General features: G+C 42.8%; 3 protein-coding genes across 6 annotated transcripts; all 3 read right to left on the bottom strand.

The window, feature by feature from the left end:
* Positions 1 to 169: 169 nt before the first annotated feature.
* LOC133405593 (claudin-9-like) lies at positions 170 to 4761 on the bottom strand. Of its 2 annotated transcripts, none has more exons than XM_061682706.1 (2): positions 2945 to 4761; positions 170 to 1107 (listed from the first exon to the last, which is right to left on the bottom strand). In XM_061682706.1, the coding sequence occupies exon 1, from the start codon at positions 3690 to 3692 to the stop codon at positions 3015 to 3017; it is 678 nt and encodes a 225-aa protein (XP_061538690.1). In that variant the 5' UTR covers positions 3693 to 4761; the 3' UTR covers positions 170 to 1107; positions 2945 to 3014. The 2 variants fall into 2 exon arrangements, with proteins under 2 accessions (XP_061538690.1, XP_061538689.1); XM_061682705.1 differs by having other exon boundaries at positions 2950 to 4760.
* An 18-nt stretch (positions 4762 to 4779) lies between these two features.
* cldnj (claudin j) lies at positions 4780 to 6888 on the bottom strand. The gene is made up of 2 exons (XM_061682708.1): positions 6185 to 6888; positions 4780 to 5456 (listed from the first exon to the last, which is right to left on the bottom strand). Exon 2 carries the CDS (start codon positions 5447 to 5449, stop codon positions 4814 to 4816), a length of 636 nt encoding a protein of 211 aa, XP_061538692.1. The 5' UTR covers positions 5450 to 5456; positions 6185 to 6888; the 3' UTR covers positions 4780 to 4813.
* Positions 6889 to 7542: 654 nt separating this feature from the next.
* Positions 7543 to 25177, bottom strand: LOC133405595 (claudin-4-like). 3 transcript variants are annotated; one of them, XM_061682709.1, is made up of 3 exons: positions 24930 to 25177; positions 23509 to 23782; positions 16747 to 19301 (listed from the first exon to the last, which is right to left on the bottom strand). In XM_061682709.1, the coding sequence occupies exons 1-3, from the start codon at positions 25122 to 25124 to the stop codon at positions 18547 to 18549; spliced, it is 1224 nt and encodes a 407-aa protein (XP_061538693.1). In that variant the 5' UTR covers positions 25125 to 25177; the 3' UTR covers positions 16747 to 18546. The 3 variants fall into 3 exon arrangements, with proteins under 3 accessions (XP_061538694.1, XP_061538695.1, XP_061538693.1); XM_061682710.1 differs by lacking the exons at positions 16747 to 19301; positions 23509 to 23782; positions 24930 to 25177 and adding exons at positions 7543 to 9127; positions 14984 to 15582; XM_061682711.1 differs by lacking the exons at positions 23509 to 23782; positions 24930 to 25177 and adding an exon at positions 14010 to 15228 and having other exon boundaries at positions 18652 to 19450.
* Positions 25178 to 27836: the final 2659 nt, after the last annotated feature.

Raw genomic sequence — 27836 nt, 5'->3', positions numbered from 1 at the left:
AATTACAAGGCTAAAGTAGTACATGTACGTATGTGAAAACATAGTAGTTTCATGAGAAAATTGTTTTAAAATTTAAAAGTAACGAGGTACTTCTCTATGCAAATTAGTAGTATTACATGAAACATTTTTTTTTTTTTAAACAAGCATAAAGAGGTAATTTTGGGGGAATAAAAGAGGTGATGTGTAAGAAGTAACTCAGTTTTCACTATGGCCAATTTAATGATTAACTAATTCTACTGTTTTATGGAGTCTTCGCTGTCGCAAATACATATTTAGTGTCACTCCTTTTGAATCAAGAACAAGCAAAAATGTAGTCACAATGCTCACAATTTATTACATCACAACTAATTACAGTGCATACAGTATATTGAATTAAATAACTTTCAGTTTGTTGGTGTGTTTTGGATCATTACTAACTTGTTCACATTAAGGCGTGAATGTAAATGATGATGGCAGCAACAATGAATGTAAGCTTGAGAAAAAACGTACACCCAAATACAGGTCAATAAATCTGCAATAGCACTTTATTGACTTAATGCATTTTGTCAACATGGTATTACATCACATTTATAAATGCTATCTGGTTGCTCTTTTTTTTTTTTTTTTTTTTTTACAATTTCAGTGTTCAGTGTCTATACAATTAATGATGTCACAAATTACTGATTTTAATATTCCACACACTACGGAACTCTAGTGGTTTGCACGTCTGCCTCAAAGTTCTTCTGCGCTTCAGGGTTTGAATGCCTTCTCGGCACTTGCGTGGGTTTTCTCCGGGTACTCTCCCTTCCTTCATCCCACATTCCAAACACATGCATGTTCAGACTCATCGAAGACTGAATTGTTCATAGGCGTCAATGTGAGTGTAAATGGTTGTTTGTATATGTGCTCTGTGATTGGCTGGCAAACAGTCCAGTGTACACGCAGCTTCTCACTCAAAGTCAGCGGGAAAAGGCTCCAGCCCACCCAGTACCCTAATGGCAAGCAGTATAGGAAATGGACAGAGGGATTCAAGTTTTATGTGTTGTGTTTTTGGGCAGCCGGGTGACCTAGTGGGGAGGACGTCTGCCTCATTGTCCAGTCGTTCCTGGCTAGTCAGCTGAGGCCTTCCTGTGGGGGTTCCAAAAACATATGTTATGCAAGGTTAATTGAAGACTGAATTGTGTGTAGGTGCACGTGTGTGTGTGTGTTTTCCGTGTCAAAAAAGTAAACATCTAAAAAAATTCAATGTCAAATTTCACAATCAAATTCAGATGGCACAAAATACTATACGTGCCTATACAGTGATGCCTTGACTTACGAGTGCACCCTGTGGGGGTTCCAAAAACATGTGTTATGCAAGGTTAATTGAAGACTGAATTGTGTGTAGGTGCACGTGTGTGTGTGTTTTCCGTGTCAAAAAAGTAAACATCTAAAAAAATTCAATGTCAAATTTCACAATCAAATTCAGATGGCACAAAATACTATACGTGCCTATACAGTGATGCCTTGACTTACGAGTGCACCCTGTGGGGGTTCCAAAAACATATGTTATGCAAGGTTAATTGAAGACTGAATTGTGTGTAGGTGCACGTGTGTGTGTGTTTTCCGTGTCAAAAAAGTAAACATCTAAAAAAATTCAATGTCAAATTTCACAATCAAATTCAGATGGCACAAAATACTATACGTGCCTATACAGTGATGCCTTGACTTACGAGTGCACCCTGTGGGGGTTCCAAAAACATATGTTATGCAAGGTTAATTGAAGACTGAATTGTGTGTAGGTGCACGTGTGTGTGTGTTTTCCGTGTCAAAAAAGTAAACATCTAAAAAAATTCAATGTCAAATTTCACAATCAAATTCAGATGGCACAAAATACTATACGTGCCTATACAGTGATGCCTTGACTTACGAGTGCACCCTGTGGGGGTTCCAAAAACATATGTTATGCAAGGTTAATTGAAGACTGAATTGTGTGTAGGTGCACGTGTGTGTGTGTTTTCCGTGTCAAAAAAGTAAACATCTAAAAAAATTCAATGTCAAATTTCACAATCAAATTCAGATGGCACAAAATACTATACGTGCCTATACAGTGATGCCTTGACTTACGAGTGCACCAACTTACGAGTTTTCCGAGTTACAAGCTGAAGCTTGTCCAGTTTTTTGCTTCGTGTTACGAGCCAAAACCTGAGGTGCAATTGAGCATCAGCAGCAAACTGCCCTGCATCTGCGTCTCACTCAAAATCTGAGACGTGAGTAAAGTGAGTTACAAGCGAACCCTCTAGCGGCGAGAGTGGATTTTATAGTGGTCGGACTTTTATAGCGTACAGTACAGGCAAGTCCGAATTTAGTTGTGTGCCTTCATAGTAGTCCTACGTGTCGCAACATGCCACGAAGCACTTAGGTCTACTGGAAGAGAGTCTGCATTATTTACAGCAATTGTCGTCGTTTGGAGGTTTATAATTACCGTAACATCTTTGCGAATTTACGTTAGCCCAACTATGATGTTTTGCATTATATGTTAGCATTGTGCTATCTGCTTTTTCTTCAGACAAATTTATATAATTTGGTGTTTAAATAGTTCATGTTTAATTCGTGTGTTTTATGTGGCAGTTTTACAGTAAACTTCAACTGGGAGTGATGAATACATGTTCAGCCTCTTACAACAAGCACTTCCATTTTTACTACAATTTTTTTTAAACCCAAGATGTCACCACAGCAGATGATGAAAGAAGCCCTTCTTTCTCATGTTTACACGTATGACACCATATTTGTATGAATAAATTATATACATGTATTCAACTTCTGAAGACACCAGCCATAAAGATTTTTTTCAGCTTCAAAGAATCATGAAATCAATCTTAGGTTTGATCTTTAGCAAAGCATAAGCAAGTCAGCTATTCCGTGTCGGTCACATGACATTCCGCAAATGGCTGATTGGCTGCTGAGCAATCCAGCCCACAATCACCTCACCCGTGACGAATGCCATCAAATTCTGTAGAAAATGGATGGATGAGGTCTCCACATTCCCAGAGATCTCAGATGGGCATGGATCCACGTTGGTACTGGCTGTGTGTGAGGGTGGCCCTGTTGATCCTGCTGAGCGGGTGCGTCGCCGCCGCCTCTGGATGAGGGGACCTCGAAACCTCTGCGGCCCGTCTCGGTCCCTCTGAGGTGGTGGGACACAGGGTGGTGAGAATGCTACCACCGGTCATCATCAGTGCAAAGGCCACCCATCCCAAATAGAGTGCCGGTCCCCAGTTCCTCCTCAGGTGCACAGCTCCCTCGAGCGGCTGGCTGGTGTGATGGCAGGACCAGGCGGTGGGAACCAGAATCAGGATCCCGGATAAAACATAGGCAGCCCCTGAGAACACTTTAACCTGCCCCCGCCTGGGGAACCACACGGCTCCGGATGCGCCCACCAACGTGGCGAAAGCCCCGGTGCCCACCGCTGCCATGATGAAGGCCCTCCACGTTCGGAAACTCCCGGAGAGGGACATGAGCGACTGATAGAAGGAACAGTGCACCCGCCCGTCGTGGGCCAGGTCCCAGTGATCCCATTCCAGCCACACCCCGTCCCAGTAGGCCGGTAGAACAGCTGTGGAGTTGTCCAGGGTGCCGCTTACCGTCCACAAGGCCATGCAGCGAGTCAAGATGGTGCAGAGCCACCCAGAGAGGGCCAGACCCAGGCCTGCCAACTCCAGATGCCACGGCATGTCGACTCAGGAACCCTAACAACTGCGGTGGGGAGTCCTAACCACTGTCAAACCTTTTGTCATGGGAAACCAGTTGTACCACGTTAGAGAGCCGAGGGAGGCGTAGGCCGAGAGGAATTCTCTGTTTGTTCTGACATCGTATCAAAACAATCTGACTCTCCCAGTCTGAGCCGTCAGCAGCCAGACAAAAGCTCCTCTGTGGATTTTTCTACTCTCAGAGAAGAAGAGGATTTAAAGGAGAAGTTTTGTTTTTTAGCACTATATACACATTATTATTTTTCAAATTAACAAAGTAAGGCCTTTTGCACTGTTCTCCAATCCAGTGTATCTCAAACTAATTCTCTGGGGGATTCACGAGCTGCAGCTTGGGGGTTATGTTTGATCATTTAAAGAAGTAGACGTACACATGGGGGGCGGTCTGCTAATAAAACAAACATAACAATTGTTTGTTTCAATTGACTGTCTGTTGTCATACTAGAGCGGCTCCAACTACCGGAGACAAATTCCTTGTGTGTTTTTTGGACATACTTGGCAAATAAAGCTGATTCTGATTCTGGTTCTGATAACAGACCAATTACTCCTCCCTACCTTAGCTTTTGGCCCAATTAAAAACTGATATGATCGTGATGTGCCATCACATAAACCAGCCTAAGTGTTGCCGTGTCAATCTAATCACTAAAACAGTTGTGCTGGCCAATGTAACTTAAACTACATGAGAAATGGGACTGTATTTTTAACCAGTCAGATTTCCAAGTTGTCCTTAGAGGGCAAACCAAGCCAACTGGCACTCGATGACATCATCCTTTTTCTGTCCTCAGATTGGTTGGTCAGAGCAAAACTTGTTTCAGCCAAGTTTGACGAGCAAAAGTAGTCTGTAACGATCTGAAAAACATTAATACATTTAATAATCATCCTCTGGCGATCCAGATGTCTTTTGCTCAAATTCTTTTTATGTTGTGTTTTTCTCGTGTTATTAGATAAATATTAGTTTTGCACCGCTCCAGAAGACGCTATATTACGTTTTTGTATTGTATTGATCGTTTCTATAATTGTGATGAATTAAGTCGGCGAAGTCCCCACCCAAGGCCCAGGTACCAAATGCACGACCCGCCACTCCTGCTCTAGACATAGTTCTTGATGGCGTAGCTGCAGTTTGTGGGGGTCCTGGCTGGGCTGTACCCATCAGAATGGATCACGGCCCTGGGTGGCGGTCTGCTCGCACACAGGATGCCCCCGCCGCAGAGTAGCAATCCCGAAGCGACAAAGCCGATATAAATGGCCGCCCCCAGCTCCCGCTTGAGTACCTCTGGGACGCGTGGGTTATGAAAGTCTCTGATTACGTCGTTGGCCGTCCAGGACACGGCCATCATGGAAGCGAGGCCCGTCACGCCGAAGACAAGGCCCGAGCCCAGCACCACCCGGGTCTTTATGCGCGGGTGGCTCAGGCACTTGGTGCAGCGGGCGCCCAGGATGAAGACCAGGAAGCCGATGCATCCCAGGACCAGGCTGATGCAGACCAGGCCGCGAGCCGCTTGCAGTTCCGGAGACAGGTCTAGGAGGGCGTCGTAGAGCTTACACTGCATCTGGCCCGTGTATTCGCTGACGCACGTCATCCACAGACCCTCCCAGAACACCTGCATGACCACTAGGCGGGTCCCGATGAAGGCCGTCACCTTCCACATAGGAAGTGCGCAGATCAGCATGGTCCCGGCCAGGCCCAGCATGGCCAGGATGATGCCGAGTTCCTGCATAGCCATATTGCACCTAAAACCAGAGGTGGGAGTAAGTCACATACAGTAGCTATGCAAAAGTCTTCAATAAGTTTCAAGTCTTAACCTTCACGTTTCAAGCAAGTCTCAAGTTGCTGTGCAGGCAAAAATCAAACAGGTTGAATCTCCACTAAATTTCAAGCAAGTCTTTGGAGTTCCCTACATGATACTCGCTTCATCAGGTGGCGGCTAGCTAATAGAGGAGGCCACCACTCATCACATTACCTTGAAGAAGACATGAAATTAAGCTGCATTCACGTACTATCCGACCACCCAGCAGCAAGCCTTGGCTAACTGTAGCAAAGCTAATGCTTTCTTTTGCGTTCCCTGCCACTTTTTTCCATCGGGTATATGGGCAAACTACTTCCGCATTTGGCAAATCAGGTCAAAGCACTTTGAGGATGAGGAAGGCGACCGCAGGCACTTTAAACGTCTCCAATGTCTTTTGTTAAACACAAGATGTCACCACAGAGCCACCAAAGATGACAATAGACGGTGTTTGGGTTTCGTTCACATTTACATGCGTGATATCTTATTTGTATGAATAAATTATATACATGTATTTAACTTGGTCCGAAGACACCAGCCATTAAGACAACGTGAATTTTAGAAAGTTCGGCTTCAAACAATCATGTCAGTAATCCGAGTTCTGTTCATTAGCAAAGCATAGACAGGAAGTCAGCAATTCCGTGTTCTGCGTTGGTCACGTGTCGTTCCGCATACCAAGCATGGTTTAAAACAGGGATCCTGGAGAAACTTGAACCAGCCACCACTGCTCTGCGTCATAGTACAGGTATAGTAGGCTGTGGCCAGGTTTGCGAAAACTACAGACAAATCAAGTCGAGTCTCATGAACACAAAGTCAAAGTCAAGTTAAAGTCACTAGAGGGAGCCTGTGCCACACTTTGAGAATCACTGGTTTAATACAATGGCTAAGCAGTGTACAGTGCTGTGTATGAACTGAAAATATCCATCTCTCCATCCATTTTCAACACCGCGTAACCTGTTCAGTGTCATGGGTGAGGTGGAGCCTCCCCAAACTGACTTTGGGGCAAAAGGTACTGTAGACTACACCCTGGAGTGGTCGCCAGTCAATCCCTGAACCCACGCTTCCTTCACAGACATCAGGTGACTGAGTAGGTTTTCGACATGGACAAGAAGCCGTCCTTTAGTTCAGGGGTCTTCAAGCTTTTTGGGTCCAGGGATCACATACAGGGGAGATGTTTTTCCAAGGAACCCCCTGATAATCATCACGCCAATTAAACATAACTACCACATGTACTCTTAGGTTATACAGGAATTAAAAAACGTTCATTGTCAAGAAAATAAATGCCGTCATGTCATGATGAGAAATTCATATTTTTTAGAGAAAAAAAGTTGTAATGTCATGAAAAAATGAAGACTGTATTCTCCCCTAAGAATTTGTTCTTGAAAAAAAAACAGGAATTCATTTCTGTTATAATATAACTTTTGTTTAAAAGAATTATTTTATTTATGCGGGGATGTCAGATTAATGTCATGATTGGTCAAAGGCATATCAGAGCTTTTATTTGGCCCAAAGCTAAAGTTGGGAGGAGAAATTGGTTTATTAAGTTTTTGTTTTGTTGTTGTTTTTTTTTTTTTTGGCACACCGGTCCCTATATTTAGGTATGCATTTTTTTCCCCAAAATGATACAACATAATAATTTATTGCAAATTATTCTGCTGACGCCCAAGCTACGGCTCGTGGGACCACAGTTTGAGAATTGCTACTTTCGTTTGTTCCCAAAGTGGTCAGAGAGTGCGAACCCTGCTGGGTGCTGGAGGCCGTCAAACCGGTTCTCCCGTGGGTGAACTTAACAAACAACAGGCATTATAACCGAGAGAGCAAATTTATTGTGACGAGAAACACTAACAAACTTAGAAAAGTTCATGAAATAATGAATACATGTAATGAGCGTGCCCTATTGAGTTGTCTTTTCAAAACATTTTTAAGACAGCAAGCATCTTCATTCAAGCCTTTTTCCTTCATTCTCATAGAGTAAAACAAGGAAATGTCATAACTCAATTCAACATCTAACACCCAGAACAGTAACTCACGGGTCAAACGAGAAAACATTTTAATTGTCCATCCAGCTTAATCTTACACCAGGTCAGCGAAGTTAAATGAGAAAATATTGACTGCTTAGCCAACGTCCGACACAGAATTGTAAGTCACCGAAGAAAAACGAGAAATGTCATCGCTGTCTATTCAACATCCAACACAGGAATAGTCAGTCATATAGTAAAATGAGAAAATCTCATAGTTTTCTATCCAGCGTCCAACACCCAGAACAAAATAATAAAATGAGAAAAAGTTATTTCATAGCTGTCCTTCCAGCGTCCGACACCTTGAAAAGTAAGTCCGAGAGTAGAACAACAAAATGCTATTGTCAATTAACACCCAGAATGATAAAAATATCGTAACTGTCCAACCAGAATCGTAAGTCTCAAAAGTGAAACAAGAAAATGTCCTAACTGTCACCTGGGGAACTAAATTATAGAAGTGAAACGGCAAAACCTCATAACTGTCCATCAAATGTTCACAGCTAGAACAGTAAGTCACGGAGTAAAATGTCCGCGTCGGACACGCGGTCATTAAGTCACTGAAGTAAAACAAGAAACTGTCCATCCAAATATACAGGGGGCAAGCAAAAGTAGGTACACAGTTGTAAGAGTTGCGTTCAAGAAAACCACGTACTGTTGTTGACGTGTAAATTCACAAGCGAAGCATTCCAAGAAATTGAGAAGAATAAAGAGATCAGTGTTTAAGAGTAGAAACTACTCTACAGGAATGTGTTAATGCTAAAGGACAGCAATTAGAGAGCATTTGTTTCATAATCAAAACTGTCAACCTACTTTTTCCACCCATGTGTATATAGACAATACAATATATATAAAAAAATAAATCATGCCAGACAGCGAGCATCCTCGTCCTTCATGTTCCCCTTTCCAGATTTTACTTGACCAGTCTCAAATGTACGTTTTTGTCGGCGTGTAGGAGGTCATCGAGTTGGGTTTGCTGTACACTCCCATGGATCTGTTCACCAAGTAGTGCACGGAATCCGCTTCATCCATCTTGGGGGTGCAACTGGCGCACAAGAGGGCCCCTCCCAGCAGCAGAAGCCCCCCCGCTCCCCAGCCGATGTAGAGAGAAGCCCCCAGCTCCCTCTTCTGTGCGTCCACCACTGTCGGGTTGTAGAAGTTCCTGATGATGATATTGGCGGTCCAGGACACGGGGATGATGATGAGAAACCCGCTGATGATCAGAAGAACTCCGCCGGCTACCGACGCCCTCGCTTTGGCCCTTTTGTCAGGGATGAAGCTGGTACACTTGCCACTGGCGAAGGCCACCAGAACACCGGCGAGCCCGATGACGATGGAGACCACCACCAGGGCCCGGGCGGCCTGGAGGTCCTGGCTCAGAGCCAGCATGGAATCATAGACCTTGCATTGCATCTGACCCGTGCTCTGGACCACGCAGCTCATCCAAAGACCCTCCCACATGATCTGCGACGTGACGATGCTGCTGCCGATGAAGGCGGTTACGCGCCACATGGGCGAGCCGCACGCGATCAGCACGCCGATCCAGCCCAAGAGGGCCAGGGCGCAGCCGGCCATCTGCATGCCCATGGAGGGCATGATGGTGGTGTAGTGTCACCTCTGAGAGCTCGGTGAGAAGACGATATCGGGAGGCGATCGGCTGCCCGAATGCGGCACAGACACAAAATGGGAGGCGTGAAAGTCGAGGACGCATCAGAGGCCCGCACAAAAGAAGACCTGCCGTTCAAGATTCTTTGTTGGTTGTCAAGGGTGTTTTTATTATTCCTCTGCATGTAGGATTGTGTTACTCAGTCCGCTCGATACTCTCAACGATGAGACACAAAGTCAACATTCAAGTGCACGGCGTTTGGAAACTCTCACAAAAGTGAGCATTTTTGTGCCTTTTATTGTCTTTTCATGGAACAATACTGAAGACGTGACACCTAGCTCCAACGTATAGCAGTCAGTGTATAGCTTGTATAACAGTTTGCATTCACTGTCCCCTCAAAATAACTCAACACACAGCCAATAATGTCTAAACCGTTGGCAACAAAAGTGAGTACACCCCATGACATTTTCACTTTGGGGTGTATTCGGTTTTTCTGCCAGCAGTTTAGGCAAAAGTTCTTCAAGATTAAATGCCAATGTGCTATACTAAATGAAATACAACTGAATTGTGCTACTTAGGCAGTGATCCTTCTGCGTGCCACTAGAGGGAGCACGTACCACACTTTGAGAATCACTGAACTAATGTGAAGGAAATACGTGTTTTTGTAAGCATCGGCGACAATTTTGAGTCTTCATTGACCACCCTTGTACTGAATTTCATTAATGTTAGTCTTCGATTAACCTAAGATACTTAATTTTGTAAATTTTGATGAGCTAACCGAACAGACGTGAGCATCAAAGACAAGTTTGCGTCTTTAATGCACCCATTACACTGCATTTGGTTAATATTGTCAACAATTTAGAGCAAGGGTGTCAAACTCATTTTTGTCACGGGCCACATCGTAGTTGTGACTTCAATCGGAGGGCCGCTACGACTGTGAACCCATATAAATAAAAGATTACCACATACATTCTAATTACATACAGTATACACAACACATTGATGAATAACCATTTTGAAATCAGAAGCCTATTAAAACATGTTTTTCAACTATTACATTTCTTTTCAAAGGGGGATTGCTAAGAAAAAAATGCTTGCAAATATCTCAATGGTATTACACCAGAACACAATGAGCAATTTTGATTTGCTTTCGCGGGCCGCCACATGTGGCGGGCTGGATCTGGCCCCCGGGCCACCAGTTTGACACCCGTATTTAGAGTATTCAATGAACCTTATGTAAGTATATTCATAAGCATCAAAGATAATTTTGAGTCTACAGTAAACCTAACGTATGTCCATCCATCCATTTTCTGAGCCGCTTCTCCTCACTCGGGTCGCAGGCGTGCTGGAGCCTATCCCAGCGATCATCGGGAAGGAGGCGGGGTACACCATAAACTGATTGCCAGCCAATCGCAGGGCACATACGAACAAACAACATTCACACCGACGGGCAATTTAGAGTCCCCAATTAATGCATGTTTTTGGGATGTGGGAGGAAACCGGAGTGCCCGGAGAAAACCCACACAGGCACGGGCAGAACATGCAAACTCCACACAAGCGGGACCGGGGATTGAACCCCGCTCCTCAGAACTGTGTGGGTGACGCTCTAACCAGTCGGCCACCGTGCCGCCACCTAACGTATGTGTTTTTGCAAATTTGAACAACAATTCAGAGCATTCAATAAACTCAATAAACTATTTTATTTTGTAAACTTTGACAATTTAGAACCTTCGACAAGCTCAACATATTTGATTTTGTAAACACAATTTTGAGTCTCCACCGAACATACGTGATTTTACTAACATCAATGACAATTTAGTATTCAACAACCCTTACATGATTTTGTAAACACTGAACACAATTTAGTCTTGAATAAACCTAACATCTGTTTTTCATAAATATCACAATTTTGAGTCTTCAGTGAATCTTACCTTATGTAGTTGTTTTTGCCAACTTTAAAGACAATTTAGAGCATTCAACAACCAAGAAGAATTAGGCGTATCTGTGTTGTTTAGTACATTTATGTCAGAGGAAAAACATGAATGTTTTCTATGTACATATTATTTGTTTCATATAACAGTCATTTTAAGCAATGCTGACTGAAACTTTTGATAAGTACTTCAGGAGGAAATTATATAAATTTATGACGTAAGTGATACTTTTGTTTTTCGCTGACTGTAAACCCAAAGAAGAATGCAACAGTGAGTGCAGGGTGTGCTCACATGATGAAAGTGTACGTCATGTTGCAATGTCATCCAGGTCCAAACATTTACTCTGTGACATTTGATGAAGTGAAACAGCTGAATCATACTGGAACATTAAATGTGATTCATATTGTAACCTTTGTGGACGGATGTTGTCACTTTGACACAATAGAAGTCATTTGACTGAAACCAAAGTCTCCACCAATTATTTTTTTTTTTTTTCCTTTTTTGTCCTGTTCGGCTGTTAGTTCAAGTAGAATGGATAATCTGTATCCCTTTTATGCCGGAACAGTTTTACTGTGTCACAGTGGAGTTTTTAAGCTTCCGCTGTGGTATTATAATTGAGGTTTATTGAGAATCAGACTTGATCAATCGAACAGAACAAAGTTTCTCGAAGGGTGAGTGAAACAAAGACAAAAGACAAAGCACTAATTGTAAACATGATGAGAAAAGTAAATCCTTACATTATCTACAACAATGAAACATTAAATATGAGTGTTGCATGGGGCTGTAGTGCTACACCTGTGAGGCAAGGACAGGACAACATAGAACAGGACAAGGACAGGAGAAGAAGCATGCAGGGCAAGGGTCGTGAACCCGGCTGTACAACTGAAGTGTGGTGCCATTAATTATCCATCCATCCATCCATTTTCTGAGCCGCTTCTCCTCAAGAGGGTCGCGGGCGTGCTGGAGCCTATCCCAGCTATCATCGGACAGGAGGCGGGGTACACCCTGAACTGGTTGCCAGCCAATCGCAGGGCACACATATAAACAAACAACCATTCGCACTCACATTCACACCTACGGGCAATTTCGAATGATCAATTAACCTCGCATGCATGTTTTTGGGATGTGGGAGGAAACCGGAGTGCCCGGAGAAAACCCACGCAGGCACAGGGAAAACATGCAAACTGCACACAGGCGGGGGTTTGCATATTCATGAGTTATTTTTTGCAGTAGGTGCGTGACCCCACACCCTGTGAAACAGTCCTAGGGCTGTGTGCCTGTGGATACATGCAAGTAAATTGATACCGTTTTACATGCACAAAGACTGAGAGAAGTGTCCTGTAATTGCTGTGACCGCACCGCGGCGGCTGAGGACCCCACCCAATCAATCGAGGGACGGGATCAGGCCCAGGGGTCCACCCGAGAGCAGCCCGGCGGACGGAACACGTCCCACACCGAGGGACCCAGGGCGGTCCGCCGGCCCCACCGAGGCGCCCCGACAACCGGCCGCACAGCGGGGGGCGCAGGGACCCAATGCCACCCCCCACCCCCAGCTAACCTCAACTGGGCGTGACAAGAAACAGACAGGCATTTGTTTTAAAGAAAAGTGTCAGCTTATTGTGAAGTGGGTTGAGCTGCTGCCATCTGGCACTCGTATCTCCAATTTTTGCTCGCAAGTCAAAGTAAAAAATCGGCCAAGTGACAGTTAATACATCGAAAAAGTCCCAAGTTGGTTATTTGTAACTAAGTCAAACTACCATTGTGTTTGTGTTTGTATTTTAGTTAGCAGGCTACTTTCTAGTTGGAACGGGTTTTCTCCCATTTGCATTCTGGAGTTGGGAGAACAGTCCCAGTATTAATTCCTCAGTAAATCCTCCAACAAAAGGGGAAAAATAGTGGCACACTATTATTAAATAAATATAACAGGCTACTTCCTGGTTAGTGTCACGTTATCAAGACCATTTACATTCAGGTGGAGGTCTGGGAGAGGTTCGTTCCATTCTGACTCAATTGGCGAAAACACATATTGATTCATCTACCAAAGTGGGTTAGGGTCAAAATAAAATCGAATGGGGAAAAAAGATGCCTCTAATAAATAATGATTTGACAAAATGTCCAACTGAACCATGACCTGATTATAGAAATGTTGGAGAAGTAATCATTTGAAAATGTAAACACTTGCGGAGATTTATTGAAATAGTATTGCATATTCTATTTATCTGTTATCTATCTTGTTAAATCGTTGTTGATAATTATTGTGAGAACTCTTCAACATGAACAATGTCTTCATATGGCTGAATATCCTCGATTACGTATATTAACTATGAAGAATAACATAATTAAAGGTAATGAGCGAATTCGTTTTTTTCCGGAAGTACATATTTAAAGTGGTAGCCCTTCACATGAATTGGAACCCAATAAATAGCTCTCCGTTTCAAAAAGGTTGGTGAGCCATGTTCTAATGTGTTCTCTGCAAGTTTCACGAGGATGTTGATTCGATGCAACCGGCTCAACTAGTTGAACATCTGCTGGAAGAATGATGCTCATTCCTGCTCTTCTTGTCCTCCAACGGTGGTGACCTACTACAATATAAACCGGAAAAGCGTCGTAATCAAAGAAAGCAACTGCTTGTTTATATAAATATGCTTGGTAATATGCTGACTTTGAAGAAATGGTGTCATTCACAAACGTGCACAATTCTATTGTCATTATTACTGCACTATTGCACACTTGACTGTATATTGTTTAATGTCTGTTGGTATTTTGTACATTTGTGACTACTGTATGTGCTAAATGTGTATTTTGCTATAGTGAACTGCAGTGTCTTTTTTAGCTGCGGTACTACAGTGATTCCAATTATCAGAGACCAAATGTGTTTTAACCTACCTGACCAAAAAAGATTCAAATTCCAATTCGGATCTCTTGGAAAAAGCACGCTGACAAAATGCTGTCAGTGTAAGTAAATGCTTTATTAAATATCAGTGAAATTGCTAAAGAAAACAGTTTAAATCATGTAAAAACATATTATACACAAAACACATTCACAAGACAATATGTGGCTGTACAAATAGCTTCCCATTGTAGTTGTTATTTTTTATTTGTACAAAATTAATACAAATTGGAGCTCAGTCCTCTTGTGGATATTCTGTCTCACACTTTTCACTCCTCGTGGCCTCAACTTAGCTAAACAGTGGAATTTGGACAGAAATTTGGTCCAAGTTGGCTTGTGGGGCAACTCTCACATGAAAGAATCGTCAAACCTCGCTTCACGACCTTAATTCATTCAGAGACTGAAAGAAACAGAATTAGTCCGTTCCAGCCCCAGAACCAAGTTATATTTACCTTGTTTTTATGGGCTTAGTTAAAAAGACATGCAAACAGAAATGTCAACACACTTCATTATAAAGATTTTGCCAAACCAAAGTGCATAGCGATATCAGAAACACGAACACCTTTCTCTTAAGCTATTATTTCCTTCTTTTTTTCCAACATGAATCCTAATGGCGCTATCACTTGTAATTCTTGGGAGCTACAATTTTAACGGCAATTTAAAAAAAAAAAGGTAATTTAGAGCATAAAGCAAAAAGACATGTATGTGAACTATGGAAGAGAAAGCACAACTGACAGTTCCGCGTGGATGCTGTGATGTAAGCATAGTTCGTGAACTGGAGCAAGATTTGTTGGAAAACCGATTTTTCCATGAACAGGGTCGTCCATTAACTGAGGTTTGATAGTTTTTCAAAGTCTTTTTTTCTGTAGGGTCAGTCCTCAGACGTAGGCTCGACTGGTGGCTGTGGATCTTGCGCCCGAGTACTTGACCGGGTACTCGGGTCCGTCCTTGGGTGGGCACGAGCTGCACAGGAGGGCCCCGCCTAAGATCAGCAGGGCCGCCGTACCCCAGCCGATGTAGAGGGCGGCACCCAGCTCCCTCCTCTGAGCGTTGGTCAGGATCGGGTTGTAGAAATCCCGGATGATAGTGTTGGCCGACCAGGACACTGGGATGAGTACCAGGACCCCGGCGCAGATGAAGACCACGCCTGCCGCGATCGCCACCTTGGCTTTGGCTGCCTTATCATCCACGAAGTTGGTACACTTTCCCCCGGCTATACCCAGGATGATACCGAAGCCGGCCAAGATGATGGCGATGACCAAAAGGGCACGGGCGGCCTGGAGGTCCTGGGGAAGGGCGAGCAGGGAGTCGTAGATCTTGCACTGCATCTGGCCCGTGCTCTGCATTACGCAGTTCATCCACAAACCCTCCCAGATCACCTGCGCCGTTACGATGTTGGCACCGATGAATGCGGTCACCTTCCACATGGGAAGGGCGCACACGATGATGGTCCCCAAGAAGCCGATGATGGCCAGGATGAAGCCTAGCATCTGGCGGCCCAGCGACACCATGTTGACCTCTTTGTGTTTGGTTTTCAGAGAAGCGGGATGCAGGAGCTGAACAAGTCAGGTAAAGACGTCGAATAACCACGCCGGAGCGTTCGAGTTGGTTTTAAGGATGACGAGCCGTACGTGGGGTGGAGTCCAGAAGCCCGAGTCTTGACTGAAACCGGCCGGCCTAGTGATGAACCTGCCTGACCAGATTCCTCACCTAGGACTGACGAGAGTTTCGACGAGATGAACATCAGTTCCTCCATGACTTTATGTAAATAAGGCAGCATTCTTGGTTTAAACGATGCTCCGACACCTGATTGGTGGGTCGTCACCTCCTTCCGGTTTTCAAAGTGACAAACCTTGGAGGTGCGGTAGTATCAGGGGGGTTTGATGGGCTTCATTTAAGACTTGTTGTTGTGGAAGTGGAAATTGTTGAGTGGATCAGTACAACCAATTATTTTGCTTTTAATTTGATTTTTTTTCATTTTTATTATCCCTTATACGGGAGGGGTACAGTTCATTAGCCTAATAGTACAGTTGTCTAAGTCATATTTGAACATTTCCGGAAAACAAGAAAAAAATATTTTTATCAATCAGGTTGGTGTTTTTTTTTTTAAATTGATACTGTAACAGTAAGTTAACAATGACTTTGAAAATGAGTGTATACTATGAAGGGTCATAGATTTATACCAAGTTCTTTATTATTTACAGTACTTTCTTTATTATTTGCTTTTTAAAAATATATACCATGTACATACACACATGTACATCTAGTAGAATGGCCATCAGGGTAACCAGCCCCCATCTCAATAATTTGTTTTGTAAAGTATGTTCAAGAAAATGCCACATTGTTGAGGATGTGTGTAAATTCATAAGAAAAGCACGGCATTACGTTTATAACAATAAAGACCTCTGTTCAAAGTGTGCTTGAGTGTAGAAACTCGACTTCCGGCATGTGTAAATGCTAAAGACCCGCAATTTGACCACATACAGATTGTATTCAATATGTTGATCAGAAACTGTGACTTAATAAAGCTAGATATTTTTTTAAAATAAAAACAGTACTCCTACTTTTGCATCTTTTGCATGTGTATTAGTGGCTTCCTGCAGCTACCTATATTCATATTTACAGACATGAAGTCGTAAAAGATACAGTTATTACCAAAGAAACTAGAGAAAATAGAAGACCAACCAAACAAAAACAAAACATATAGTATAATGTACATTATCAATGGGAAATGGCATTACTAAAGAGAAGATTGAATCTGTGTCATTATTATAACATTTATTTATACTCTTTACACTTATTGTACAGTATACATTTCAAAGGGGACATTTTCACATGGCTGTATAAATATTTACATATTTTACGTTTCTTACGTCATATTTTGAAACATAATTATTAAGATTTCTCACAAGCATTTTGTCCTCACACGTTTTTTAATACTCATCTTCCATTTTGTCAGCTCAAATGCAAATGAAAAAGACATGGAATGGCTGCTTCATCCCAGAATGGCTGACATGCTGTTCACTGTTGACCATGAATCCTTTTTTTGTGCGTCCTGTCATGATAGACATGTCAAGTGAATTTCATGTCGATAGGTGAAACTGGAATCTTTCCAGGGGTGCTACTGAACGAGAGACTTGGACGCCATGCTCCACCCAGATTAGATAGCCTAGGCAAAAAAGCTTGGTAATTTAGCATCTGTGATCTGTCTAGTATGCTTTCTTCCAATCGGGGCTGATTTGTGCGAATTTCCAACTAGGAGTCCTTCAAAGTACATGCCATGGAATTCACCCAAGATGGCTGCCTCAACCCAAAATGACCGGTTTCCTGTTCAATTTCAGGCATGGGTCCTTGAGACTTTTTAGTGCGTCCTGTCATGTAAACCCAATTTCGAGTTGATCGGTGAAACTGGTGCTGGGGGCTGATCTTTTCAAACAGTCCAGGGGGCGCTAATGAGTGAGTTTTTGGGCGTCATGTTCGGCACCTTTAAAATGTATACATTTTCACGAGGATACATGCACATGCCAATATTGGTGAGTTTTTGGGCTTGCTCTTTCATGATGTTGATACACAAAACAGTGCTATTTTTCTTTATTAAAAACATGTAACAAAACTGATTCATGGTATTTGAAATCATTTCAAGTAAAACATGTCGTTAATAATCATGTGAGCTTATTCATAGATGGATTTAAACGCTCAACTCAAGGTACCACTGTACAGCAATCCCAAATGGGCCTTGATAAATGATGCCACAAAAGAGGCCTGTTGTTCACTCAAATATTTTATTAACACATTCCGAGTCATTTACACAAAATCAACATTTACCAAAAAAAAAAAAAAAAAAAAAAGAATTACACAACAATGTTAGACTCCAGTGCAAACGGGCATGTTGCTGATACCACACTTCCAAAAGTGTTCGGTTCATTGAACACTTGTAAATTGTCCATAGGTGTGACTGTGAGTGTTAATGGACTCACACGTTGGGTTTCAAAATTCTGGAAATTTTAAAATTTGGAAACTATTCATGTGAATTAACGTGAATAAACCAAAAATTTGCAAAATTGCTGGTTGTGGGCAGATTTCATGCAATTACAGTATTACCTTGACTTACGAGTGCTCCAACGTATGGGTGTTTTGAGTTACAAGCAGCTACTTTTTTTGCTTTGCGATGTGAGGCAAAAGTTGAAGTATGAGCAAGCTTTGGATACGCTGCCACCATAGTGAAGTCAAACAAAAATGGAGGAATTAAGGTACAGTAATGCCCTCGCATGCGGGCAAGGAGAGCCATTCATTTTTGCATGGTCGTTTGCTCATGACAAAAGTAAATGTTTATAATTATGCTTGAATACGATACCTTTCCAATTCACAGTTAATCCCCATTGGAAGTATCCAATTTAGAATATTTCAAATATCTCCCATCTTAACTTTCCAAAGAAATTTGCTGAAAATGTCCACCCCTTGTCACAATAATGCGACATTCCAGTCATTTTGCAGTACAATACATACCATCTTCAGTGTGTGCTGTTTTGATAGTTAGTGTAATCAGGACAAGAAAGATCCAGACTGCAGTCTCTTTGCGGGTCCCGGTCCGGTGTTTAAATGTACTGTCGTGGCGAGTATCCGGTCGGCGCCGCGTACGGCTTGCCGGGATAGTACGAGCCACTCGGCGTGTAAGGCTGGCTGGAGGCCGGCGCGTAAACAGGGGCGTACGTGGAACCGTCGGCGTAGGGGTATGCCGCTTGGGAGCCGGGGTATCCGTACACGGGTCTCTGAGGCGGGCACGAGGTGGTGAGGATGATGCCGCCCACCAGGAGGATGGCGGTGGATCCCCAGCCAATGTAGATGGCCGCCCCGATCTCCCTCCTCTGCTCGTTGATGGTCAAGGGGTTCTGGAAGTCGGTGATGGTGATGGTGGCCGACCACGTGACCGGGATCAGGACCAGGACGGCCGCCAGGATGAGCAGGCAGCCGCCGATGATCACCACCTGGGCCTTGGAGGTCTCCTTATTCAGGCAGCTGGTGCACTCGGCTCCGATGAACGTGATCATGAAGCCGATGAAGCCGAAGACCAGCGAGATGATGACCAGCGCTCGGGCCGCCTGCAGGTCCGGAGTCAGCCTCATCACTGACTCGTTGAGTCGACACTGCATCTGGCCCGTGCTCTGCATCACGCAGTTCATCCATAGGCCGTCCCACACGATCTGGCCTGTCACGATGTTGGCGCCGATGAAGGAGGTGACCCTCCACATGGGGATGCCGGTGGTCACCGCCACCCCCACCAGACCGATGAAGCCGATGATCTGACCCGCAGTCTCCTTGCCGATCTTCCCCATGGCGAAGAAGCTGCGTACTGGAGAGGTCGACGCTCGGAAGTCGGCAGCTGCCTCTCTCTCGTTGACCGGGGGGAGGTTCCTCGCTCGCGGTCGTCGGGTGAGTTCTCCTCGCCAAACCGGATTTCCTCCTCCTCCTCCACCTCCAGTCACAGGAGTGGCATCCCGTTTGAAAAACACGCTTTTGTATGCAAACCACACGTGTTTACGACTCTGTGACGTCAAAGTATAAAATATCAAATAATAGTAGAATATCAAAGTAGATGGCAAAAGTTATACATTTCATTTGTTGAGCTATTTTATTGAGCAGGTTTTACATTTGTACATCACAATTTACTGTTACGCAGCAAATGAAATATTTGCTCTGTTTTCTATTAAAACAAGTTGTACATTTCTGAGAAATAGGAAATGGATGGACGAAAGATATTGTCCATGGATGGCTGTATCAACTTCATAAAAAGTCGGAATTTTGAGAAGAATAAAGTCAGATATTTTGTTCTGCTTTCTTCATAAAAATGGAAAATGAATGCGTTTACGCTTGCTTAAAGCCGTACTTTGAAATGCTAACCCAGGCTTGAATTTCCAAATGTAAAGTCTAATTTGAAACCCTAACCCTGGCCCAAATCTACTTAAAGCTTCAAACCCCACCCTGAAAACTCTAATTTAACCCTTCCCCTGGCTTGAAACAACATATTTAAACCCTAACTCTGTCTTAAAACGCAAATTTGAAACTCCAACCCTCCCCCAATTGAAACGCTCCAGTCTCATTTCCTTTGACTGGCAAGGGAGAGGGCTTTACATATGCTAATAATACCCACACATACTGTGCTTGCACGCCAAGATTTTAAAAGTGTCTTCCTCATGGAAACTCATTGTTACAGTCATGTTTGAGTGAGCATGGCCCTTCAGTGATAGCCAGTATCACTTTCTGTGAGAGATTTTCCGATTGTGTGCAGTCAGCAAAGTAGGCAACCAAAAGTGTTGCACAAAACCACTCACCACATATTCACAGCAATGATAACCATCAGCAGCAGTCAACAGGGAGTTGGTCATGAAACATACTTGAATGCCACTGGGCATCGAATGACACATCATTTTGCTACTTACGTACACAATAATTTGCTTTCGTTTTGTGTCAGTTTTACAGTAAACGTCAACCGGCAGTGACAAACATTATGCTATGTGGCGTAGATGAGAGTAAAAAATAAAATAGTAGGATGAATTGTAGTGGGGCGGCACGGTGGGGACTGGTGAGTACATCTGCCTTACAGTTCTGAGGACCGGGGTTCAAATCCCGGCCCCGCCTGTGTGGCGTTTGCATGTTCTCCCCGTGCCTGCGTGGGTTTTCTCCGGACACTCCGGTTTCCTCCCACATCCCAAAAACATGCTTGGTAGTTCGATTGAAGACTCTAAATTGCCCGTAGGTGTGAATGTGAGCGTGAATGCTTGTTTGTTTCTATGTGCCCTGCGATTGGCTGGCGACCAGTTCGGGGTGTACCCCGCCTCTCGCCCGAAGATAGCTGGGATGGGCTCCAGCACGCCCGCGACCCTAGTGAGGATACAGTGAGGAACAGAAGCTGAATGAATATATATATATATATATATATATATATATATATGCATTTCAGAGTAGCAATTTATACCTGGAAAAACCTGTATATTATCGAGTAAAAAGTAATCATTTTCATGTGACTCTAATCAGATATTTCCCCCACACAAAGTTATACATCTTTGAGAATTTTTTTTTTTATAAATTTGAGAAAAAGTTGTAACTTTTACAAGTAAAAAGTGATATTTGAGTGAATAATAAAAAAATAGAAATTTATAATTTATTTGACACCAGCGTTTTATATTATTTTCAGTCTGCTTGAATCAGTTTCAAGAGTTTTAAGAGTTTTAGTGGCTAAGTACAAGGCAGTTTCCATCAGCCATGTTTTGTTTACAGAGACTGAGGATGACGCCATTCTATTCAGCTGCAGCTGAATCCAATAGTGAGTCAGACAGGCAGTCAGCTAAAAAAACACTTAATGCCCGGTCTATTAAAAAAAAAGTAGAACTCTTCTATTAGCATTTAATGCCATCTTGTGGTATCTAATGGAGTTTCCGAAAGAAAACAGGATAGGTGGGTTTTTAGTAAATAACAGAGACAAGATATGGAAAACAAAAGTGTGAAGATGTGAATGTGAGTTGCAAACTACAAATAGGCTTGGGAACAGTGTAAAGAGGTACCTAGATTTACAACTCACACATTTTTGGACTTATGAGCTGCTGCTTGGTCCACTTTTTGCTTTTTTTTTTTTTTGCAAGTCAAAATTTGCTTCAGATTCTCTACCGTTCAAGAAAAGTGAAAAAAACAAGAGGAAAAAGTGGGGGAAAAAGGAATTTAAAAAAGGAATAATTCAAATGAGAGTCTGCATTTTAAAAAACAACAACACTTTTTGTCATTATATGTTAAAATTGTCTGTATGACCTGACAGCAGAATAATATTCAAATTATATTTTGAAAAATGATCCCACGATTGCCTCTAATTTAATTTAATTTTTTTTTTTTACAACTGGGTACAGCATGAGAAAAATTGCCAGATATTCCTTTAAAGACAGGAGGCGTGACCAAATAGTCTGTCACTCATTTGCACATGCACACATAGCCTCACACGGGACACCGTAGTCTTACGCAAAAGGACACTATAATAGTTTCTTGAAAAGTTTAAAAGAATGACTTGGACATCTCTACTTCAAATCAAGGGTAAACATATATTACAGTGGTGCCCTATACACGGACAGCTGCATATTACTGGGCTTGGAAACGACCATTGGCGCTGACATACAAACGAATGGTGACGTCACCGTTCTCACCGACTCGTCAGATAAGTTGATCACCTGTCTTATATTTGTACTTGACTGCACATTCCGAAAATTACAACATCAAACCGGGAACATTTTGTGTTTGGCACGCACATAGTCAGGTGGGGGCGTTTCTTTGGGCAGAGACATGAGGGGGAGGGGTGGGCAAAGAGCGAGGTGACATTCAAATGTTCCTTAAAGGTATTGTAAGAGCCACAGTCGCTGATGCACTTTCAGCCATTTATTGATTGGTACAAACAGTCAAACACAAATATGAAACAAGAACACTCACATGGAGCTGCTGTTGGCCACAACTCGTGCCCAGACGCTCACACGAATAGCGAAAAGCCGCAGATAATCGACGGCCATTATAATTGCGTTGAAGAAAAAAAATCATTCTTAAAATAAAATAAAAAACTTGAATAAGTGGGGATATACCATCAACAGGTCTTAAGTGTTTTTGGGGTTGTTATCACCCCCCCCCCCCCAAAAAAAAAAAAAAAAAAGTAAGAAGAAGAGCAAAGAATCAAATAAAATTTAAAAAAAATGGAAAAAGAACAAAAATAATTGAAAAACATAGGTGAATCGCTGGGTGCCGAACCACGAGTATGCTGGCGTCCACTGTATTACGATTTCTAAAACATGTTGATTTTGTTGGATTCTATTTTATTGTTGTATTATGATTTGAAATATTGTGTTGTGTTCTCGGGGCTGGAGCAGATGAATGACATTTCAATTGATTTGAATGAGGATACTGGATTTAATATTAAAGTAAATTGAGTATGTGACCTGCGAGTGGCTGGCAACCAGTTCAGGGTGTACCCTGCCTCTCGCCCAGAGTCAGCTGGGATAGGCTCGAGCACGCCCGTGACCCTAGTGAGGAGAAGCGGTACGGAAGATGAATGAATGAGTTCCGGGTTTGGTCAAGGACCAAATTGAAATGTAAGTCAACTAAGTCAAGGTACCACTGTAGGACACATTTTCTATTAGACGGGGCTTTGGTTCCATCTTGTGGCATGAGGGCATTTCAGAAGACCACAAAATACGAAGAATTGAAGCTAGGTTCCCCGAAAAAAAAAATAAAGAATCTCTATGTGAAAGTAACGAACCGCAACCTGGCCGGTCAAAGTGTGAGTACACTTTTGACACCTTGTACAATGCAGCAATTCACTGCTAATTCCTTTTTATCGTTTTAATTCCCATCAACGACGTTTCATGCGTATTCCCTTGAAGTCGTCGTCGACCTCACGGGCGTGAATTTAGGGACGTAACGAGGGTTCTGGTGATGTTTCGGGGGGCAGTTCCAGCACAGCAGCCCTCCGCCGATCAGCAGCAGCGTGCCGGCCGCCCATCCCACGTACAACGCCGCCCCCAGTTCGTAACGCTGGGCCTGGATGACCAGAGGGTTGTAGAAGTCGGTGACGATGGCGTTGGCCGACCACGAGATGGGAATGAGGCACAGGAGCCCGGAAACGATGAACAGGACCCCGGCCATGATGCACGCCCTGGCCTTGGAGGCCTCCTCCTCGATGCAGTTGGTGCACTTCCCGCCCACGATTGACAGCATCACGCCGAAAATCCCGGTCAGGATGGAGATGATGGTCATTGCCCGGGCGGCCTGCAGGTCCCGCGCCAGCGCCAGCATGGAGTCGTAGACCTTTTGTTAGAGTTAGAGACTACTTCACTGAGTGTCTGTGGAGATTATGACTCATCCAGGTTACGCTAATCTGCAAAAACTGAACTGAGTCAAGTGGACTCTTCTTGGTTGTTGAATACATTTCATCCAAAGAATTTTGGTCCATAGAACGAGTATACCACTAACACTTTGGATTAAAGGCCTTCCACTATCAATAACAGTAAAGTTGCCTCAGTTCAACTTCTGCAGATCACCATGATCTGCAGAACTGAGAACATTCTTGACAATTCTTGGATGCTGAAGACACTAAAGACATTGCAACCTTAATCCAAAACCCTTTTGGATTAAATCTCCGCTATGAATATTGAAAATCTACGAGTAATTGACGCCCCCACAAAGATGAATACTGTGCTGTAATTACCTACAGATGCCACAAGACGGTGGCAAAACATGACTTTTGTCTCAATGAAATGCGTCAATTAACTTCACATAGTTCCTTATCTTAATAGCATAATTACCCATGATTTGAATTTGCAGTCACAATATTACTAAAAAAATAACAAGATGCTTCCTAAAAATTGTGTTTTTCTTTATGTAGGTCTTGATTTTCAGCCAGCCAGGTCATTTTAATTTGCAGTGGTTGAATCGAGGCAATTGGACTTATATTTTGATCTTGTTTCTTCTTGTTTTCCCAAAATATTCAAATATGACTTAGGCAACTATGCCATTAGGCTAACAATTTGTTGTTCTAAGTGAACAACAAATCGTTAGATTCTCTCTCTCACTACCATTGTTTTCTCTTACACCAGGAAGATGGTCTTGTCATCCTCTGATTTTATCAGACACGAGCTACCACCCCAACCACAAACGTAATCAACAGTCAGCTCAGTCATTAGTCAGTATTAAGCAAGTCACATATTGTTAGCCTAATAATATAGTTGCCCAAGTCACAGTTGAACATGAAGGAAAACAAGGAAAAACAATCAATTTGAAGACCAAGAGGAGTCCAATTTTCCTCAATTCAACCTTGACGGATTACCATGACCTGGATAACTGACAATATACGGACATAAAGAAAAAAAAAGCCAATTGGGCAATTATGGCAACAATATGTGCGATTTACAGTTACATCACATAATATCTATGATTGTATAAATTTTCCATCAACCTTGCACTGCATCTGGCCCGTGCTCTGCACCACGCAGTTCATCCACAGGCCCTGCCAGACGGTCTGCGCCGTAATGATATTGGCACCCACGAAGGCCGTCACCTTCCACATGGGTAACGCGCACACCACGATGACCAGGAAGCAGCCCACCGTGGCCAACGAGATGCCGATCATCTGAACGCCCTGTGACACCATCTTGCCGATTCACGTCCAGTCAGAGAAACAAGCGGTACGACGTGAGCTTCTGTTTGTAAAGTTTGTTGTGGGACAAGTGGCAACCGACGACAGAGAGGCGTGTGACTCCGGAATCCCGTTCTCCTATTGGCTTTGGTGAGTTTACACACAAACACAAGCCTAGTCACCTTCAGTGATGACCCGCCAAAAATACTCCAAGGTCAGAAGGCTCCCGTTCTTGTTCTCCAACACAAAGGGTTGAAAAGAAGATTGAAAATGTGTCTCATAGTGTTTAGTGCAGGGGTTCTAGATATTTTTCCAAGGACCCCCCTCAAATTCCGATTTCAGATTTACTGGATGTGTTGTTATGTCACAATCATATCTGAGCTTATAATAGGTCAAAATCTATTGTGGATGACAAGACTAATGATTTTGCGGACCCCAGGCCAAAAACGTATATACAGTGATGGTTCTAGAATTGAGTTTAATTTGTTCTGTGACCATGCTCGTAACTCAAAACTCATACTGTATCTCCAATCATCTTTCCCCATTGAAATGAATAAAAATGGCAATAATCCATTCCAGCCTGTGTTTCTAATAAGAAAACTAGCACTGTATGAAATTTTACTTACATACTGTGATTACACATTTAAATAGAATCTAAAGAAATAAACAGCTTTTGAATTTTTTTTTTTGCTTCAATTCAATTGGCATTGTGCTGCTCCTTCTGGTGCGATTACCTTGACCACCTGGGGGCAGTATGATAAAGATTTATGGCTATACAGACAGTCACAAGTTACTTCTCAAGTCAGCCGCAGTCGTTCTTCGCAGAGGATAAAGAATAAATGCCTATGAATATTGTTATATCGTCTGTCTACATATTTTGCTCCACTGTTTGTGTTCAACTATCCGTTGGGTTATGACACTGTGACACTGATGCAATTCCTTAGTCCGTCTATGGTGTTTTGCCTGATATATGTTAGCATTAAGGCAGCAGACTTGAAGGCAAAGCTCTGTGGCAATTTCAAATACACCATGTGCAATTCTCTTAGTTTTGTGTTCACTTTGACAGTAAGCTTCAACGAGGAGTGGCATTAAACAGCTTGAAGCCTCTTTTTGAAGAATTGTTCACTATCAGCCAAACTGCTGCTTGTTGTGAAGTGAATTGACGCGCCACCGCCACGATCTAGCGCTCGTATCTCAAATTTTTGCTCGCAAGTCGAAGCATAAAGAAATTCTGACAAATGACGGCTCATATCGCGGAAAACTTGGAAGTTGGGTCACTCATATCATAAGGCACAACTGCATCCTGAAATAATGATGATTTTGTCTCAATTTACTAACAAATTCACTTCTGTGAAATCTGAAAATGAGAACGTCCCAAAGATCCAAATTGCCCGAAATCGAACAGAAAATTAACCTTTTTTTGGTTTGAAGCAGCTTTTTGAAGTCAATTCCAGGCTTTGCACTTTGACTAACTCCTAGTCAGGAGTTAGACTACATGAGCTCCAATTGGAAGCAGACAGATGGGCCAAATTAAACCGCCAAGCTTTTGTGCCAATGCCATCCAATGTTTACCCAAAGTACAATGATAATTTGGAGGACTCGCCAAGAAAAACATGCAAGGGCCCCTTTATCGCTTAATATTTTCCTGTAATACCCCATTTATTCGCAATTCACCTCTTCTGTGTCTTTTTTAGGAACCTTCCTCTGCTATGCTCATATTTTTATGGTCTGTCTGTAACACCATAAGATGCCATAAGATGGCATCAAAGTCCTGGCTAATAGGAGAGTAGTAATTGGTGTCAAGGAAGTATGTTGAAGTGACACATCCAGTCTGTATGAAGATCATTGTGTGTCAGGAATGAGCTAAGTTCAGCCTGGGTTGTTAATAGATGTAATCGAGAGCCGTATGTGTATGTTTTTGCAGGTGCATTTTAAAAATATTCCAACAATCTGTAAGCCATTTATTTTTAAGGGTAATGATAAAACATGAGTTTGAAATAAAGTATTTTAGGATAATAGTTTGTGGTATATGAACTCCTACACCGACTCCTGCCGTGAACAGCAAAAATAAGTTAGCTACATCGAAGACCCCCCCCCTCCCCTACAAAAGGTTTATACTACAGTGAACACCCTCATATTCACAGGTCTTCATCTTCGAATTTGCCTATTTGCAGATTTTTTGGGGGGTAACATTTTCTTCTTCTTCTTTATTTGCTGAAAAACTTTTTTTTCTGCTCAGGTCAAAGCAACAACATTTTTGCTTTGCCACCAACTGACGGTTGCATGAATTGAGATTTACACAAATTTATTGAAGCAAATAGTACGCTACTACCATCTTGTGGCATACAGTATATTGACAATCACAAGCCTTTTTGTGGGAGCGTCAATTACAGGGCTCAGGGCTCTGTTCCAATCCCCTTTGAATAGTGGGGGTTCAGTGTAAAATAATTTCCAATACGTGCCACAAGATGACGTCAAAGCAATTCTGCGTGAAAATGCAAGGTACACCCTGGACTAGTCGCCAGCAAAGCGCACGGCACGTATAGATAAACAAGTCGCAACACTCACATTCACATCTATGGACAATTTAGAGTCGTTAAAGCATCTAACATGCTAGTTTTTGGAATGTGAGAGCTGAAGTACTGGGAGTAAACCCACACAAACAGGGAACGTAGGGAAGCTTCAGGTTAGAACCCCAAACTGCAACATTGTAAAGGAGACATCCTA

This window comes from Phycodurus eques, chromosome 7, assembly GCF_024500275.1.
Source record: "Phycodurus eques isolate BA_2022a chromosome 7, UOR_Pequ_1.1, whole genome shotgun sequence".
NCBI classification, from domain to species: Eukaryota; Metazoa; Chordata; class Actinopteri; order Syngnathiformes; family Syngnathidae; genus Phycodurus; species Phycodurus eques.
This window is presented reverse-complemented; position numbering and strand designations above follow the sequence as displayed.

Coding starts and splice junctions, on each gene's coding strand:
- LOC133405593 (XM_061682706.1), bottom strand. CDS start 3,692: ATGCCGTGGCATCTGGAGTTGGCAGGCCTGGGTCTGGCCCTCTCTGGG.
- cldnj (XM_061682708.1), bottom strand. CDS start 5,449: ATGGCTATGCAGGAACTCGGCATCATCCTGGCCATGCTGGGCCTGGCC.
- LOC133405595 (XM_061682709.1), bottom strand. CDS start 25,124: ATGGTGTCACAGGGCGTTCAGATGATCGGCATCTCGTTGGCCACGGTG. Junction 23,783..24,929: donor CGGGCCAGATGCAGTGCAAG/GTTGATGGAAAA, acceptor CTCTAACAAAAG/GTCTACGACTCCATGCTGGC. Junction 19,302..23,508: donor TCTGGTCATCCAGGCCCAGC/GTTACGAACTGG, acceptor CGACCTCTCCAG/TACGCAGCTTCTTCGCCATG.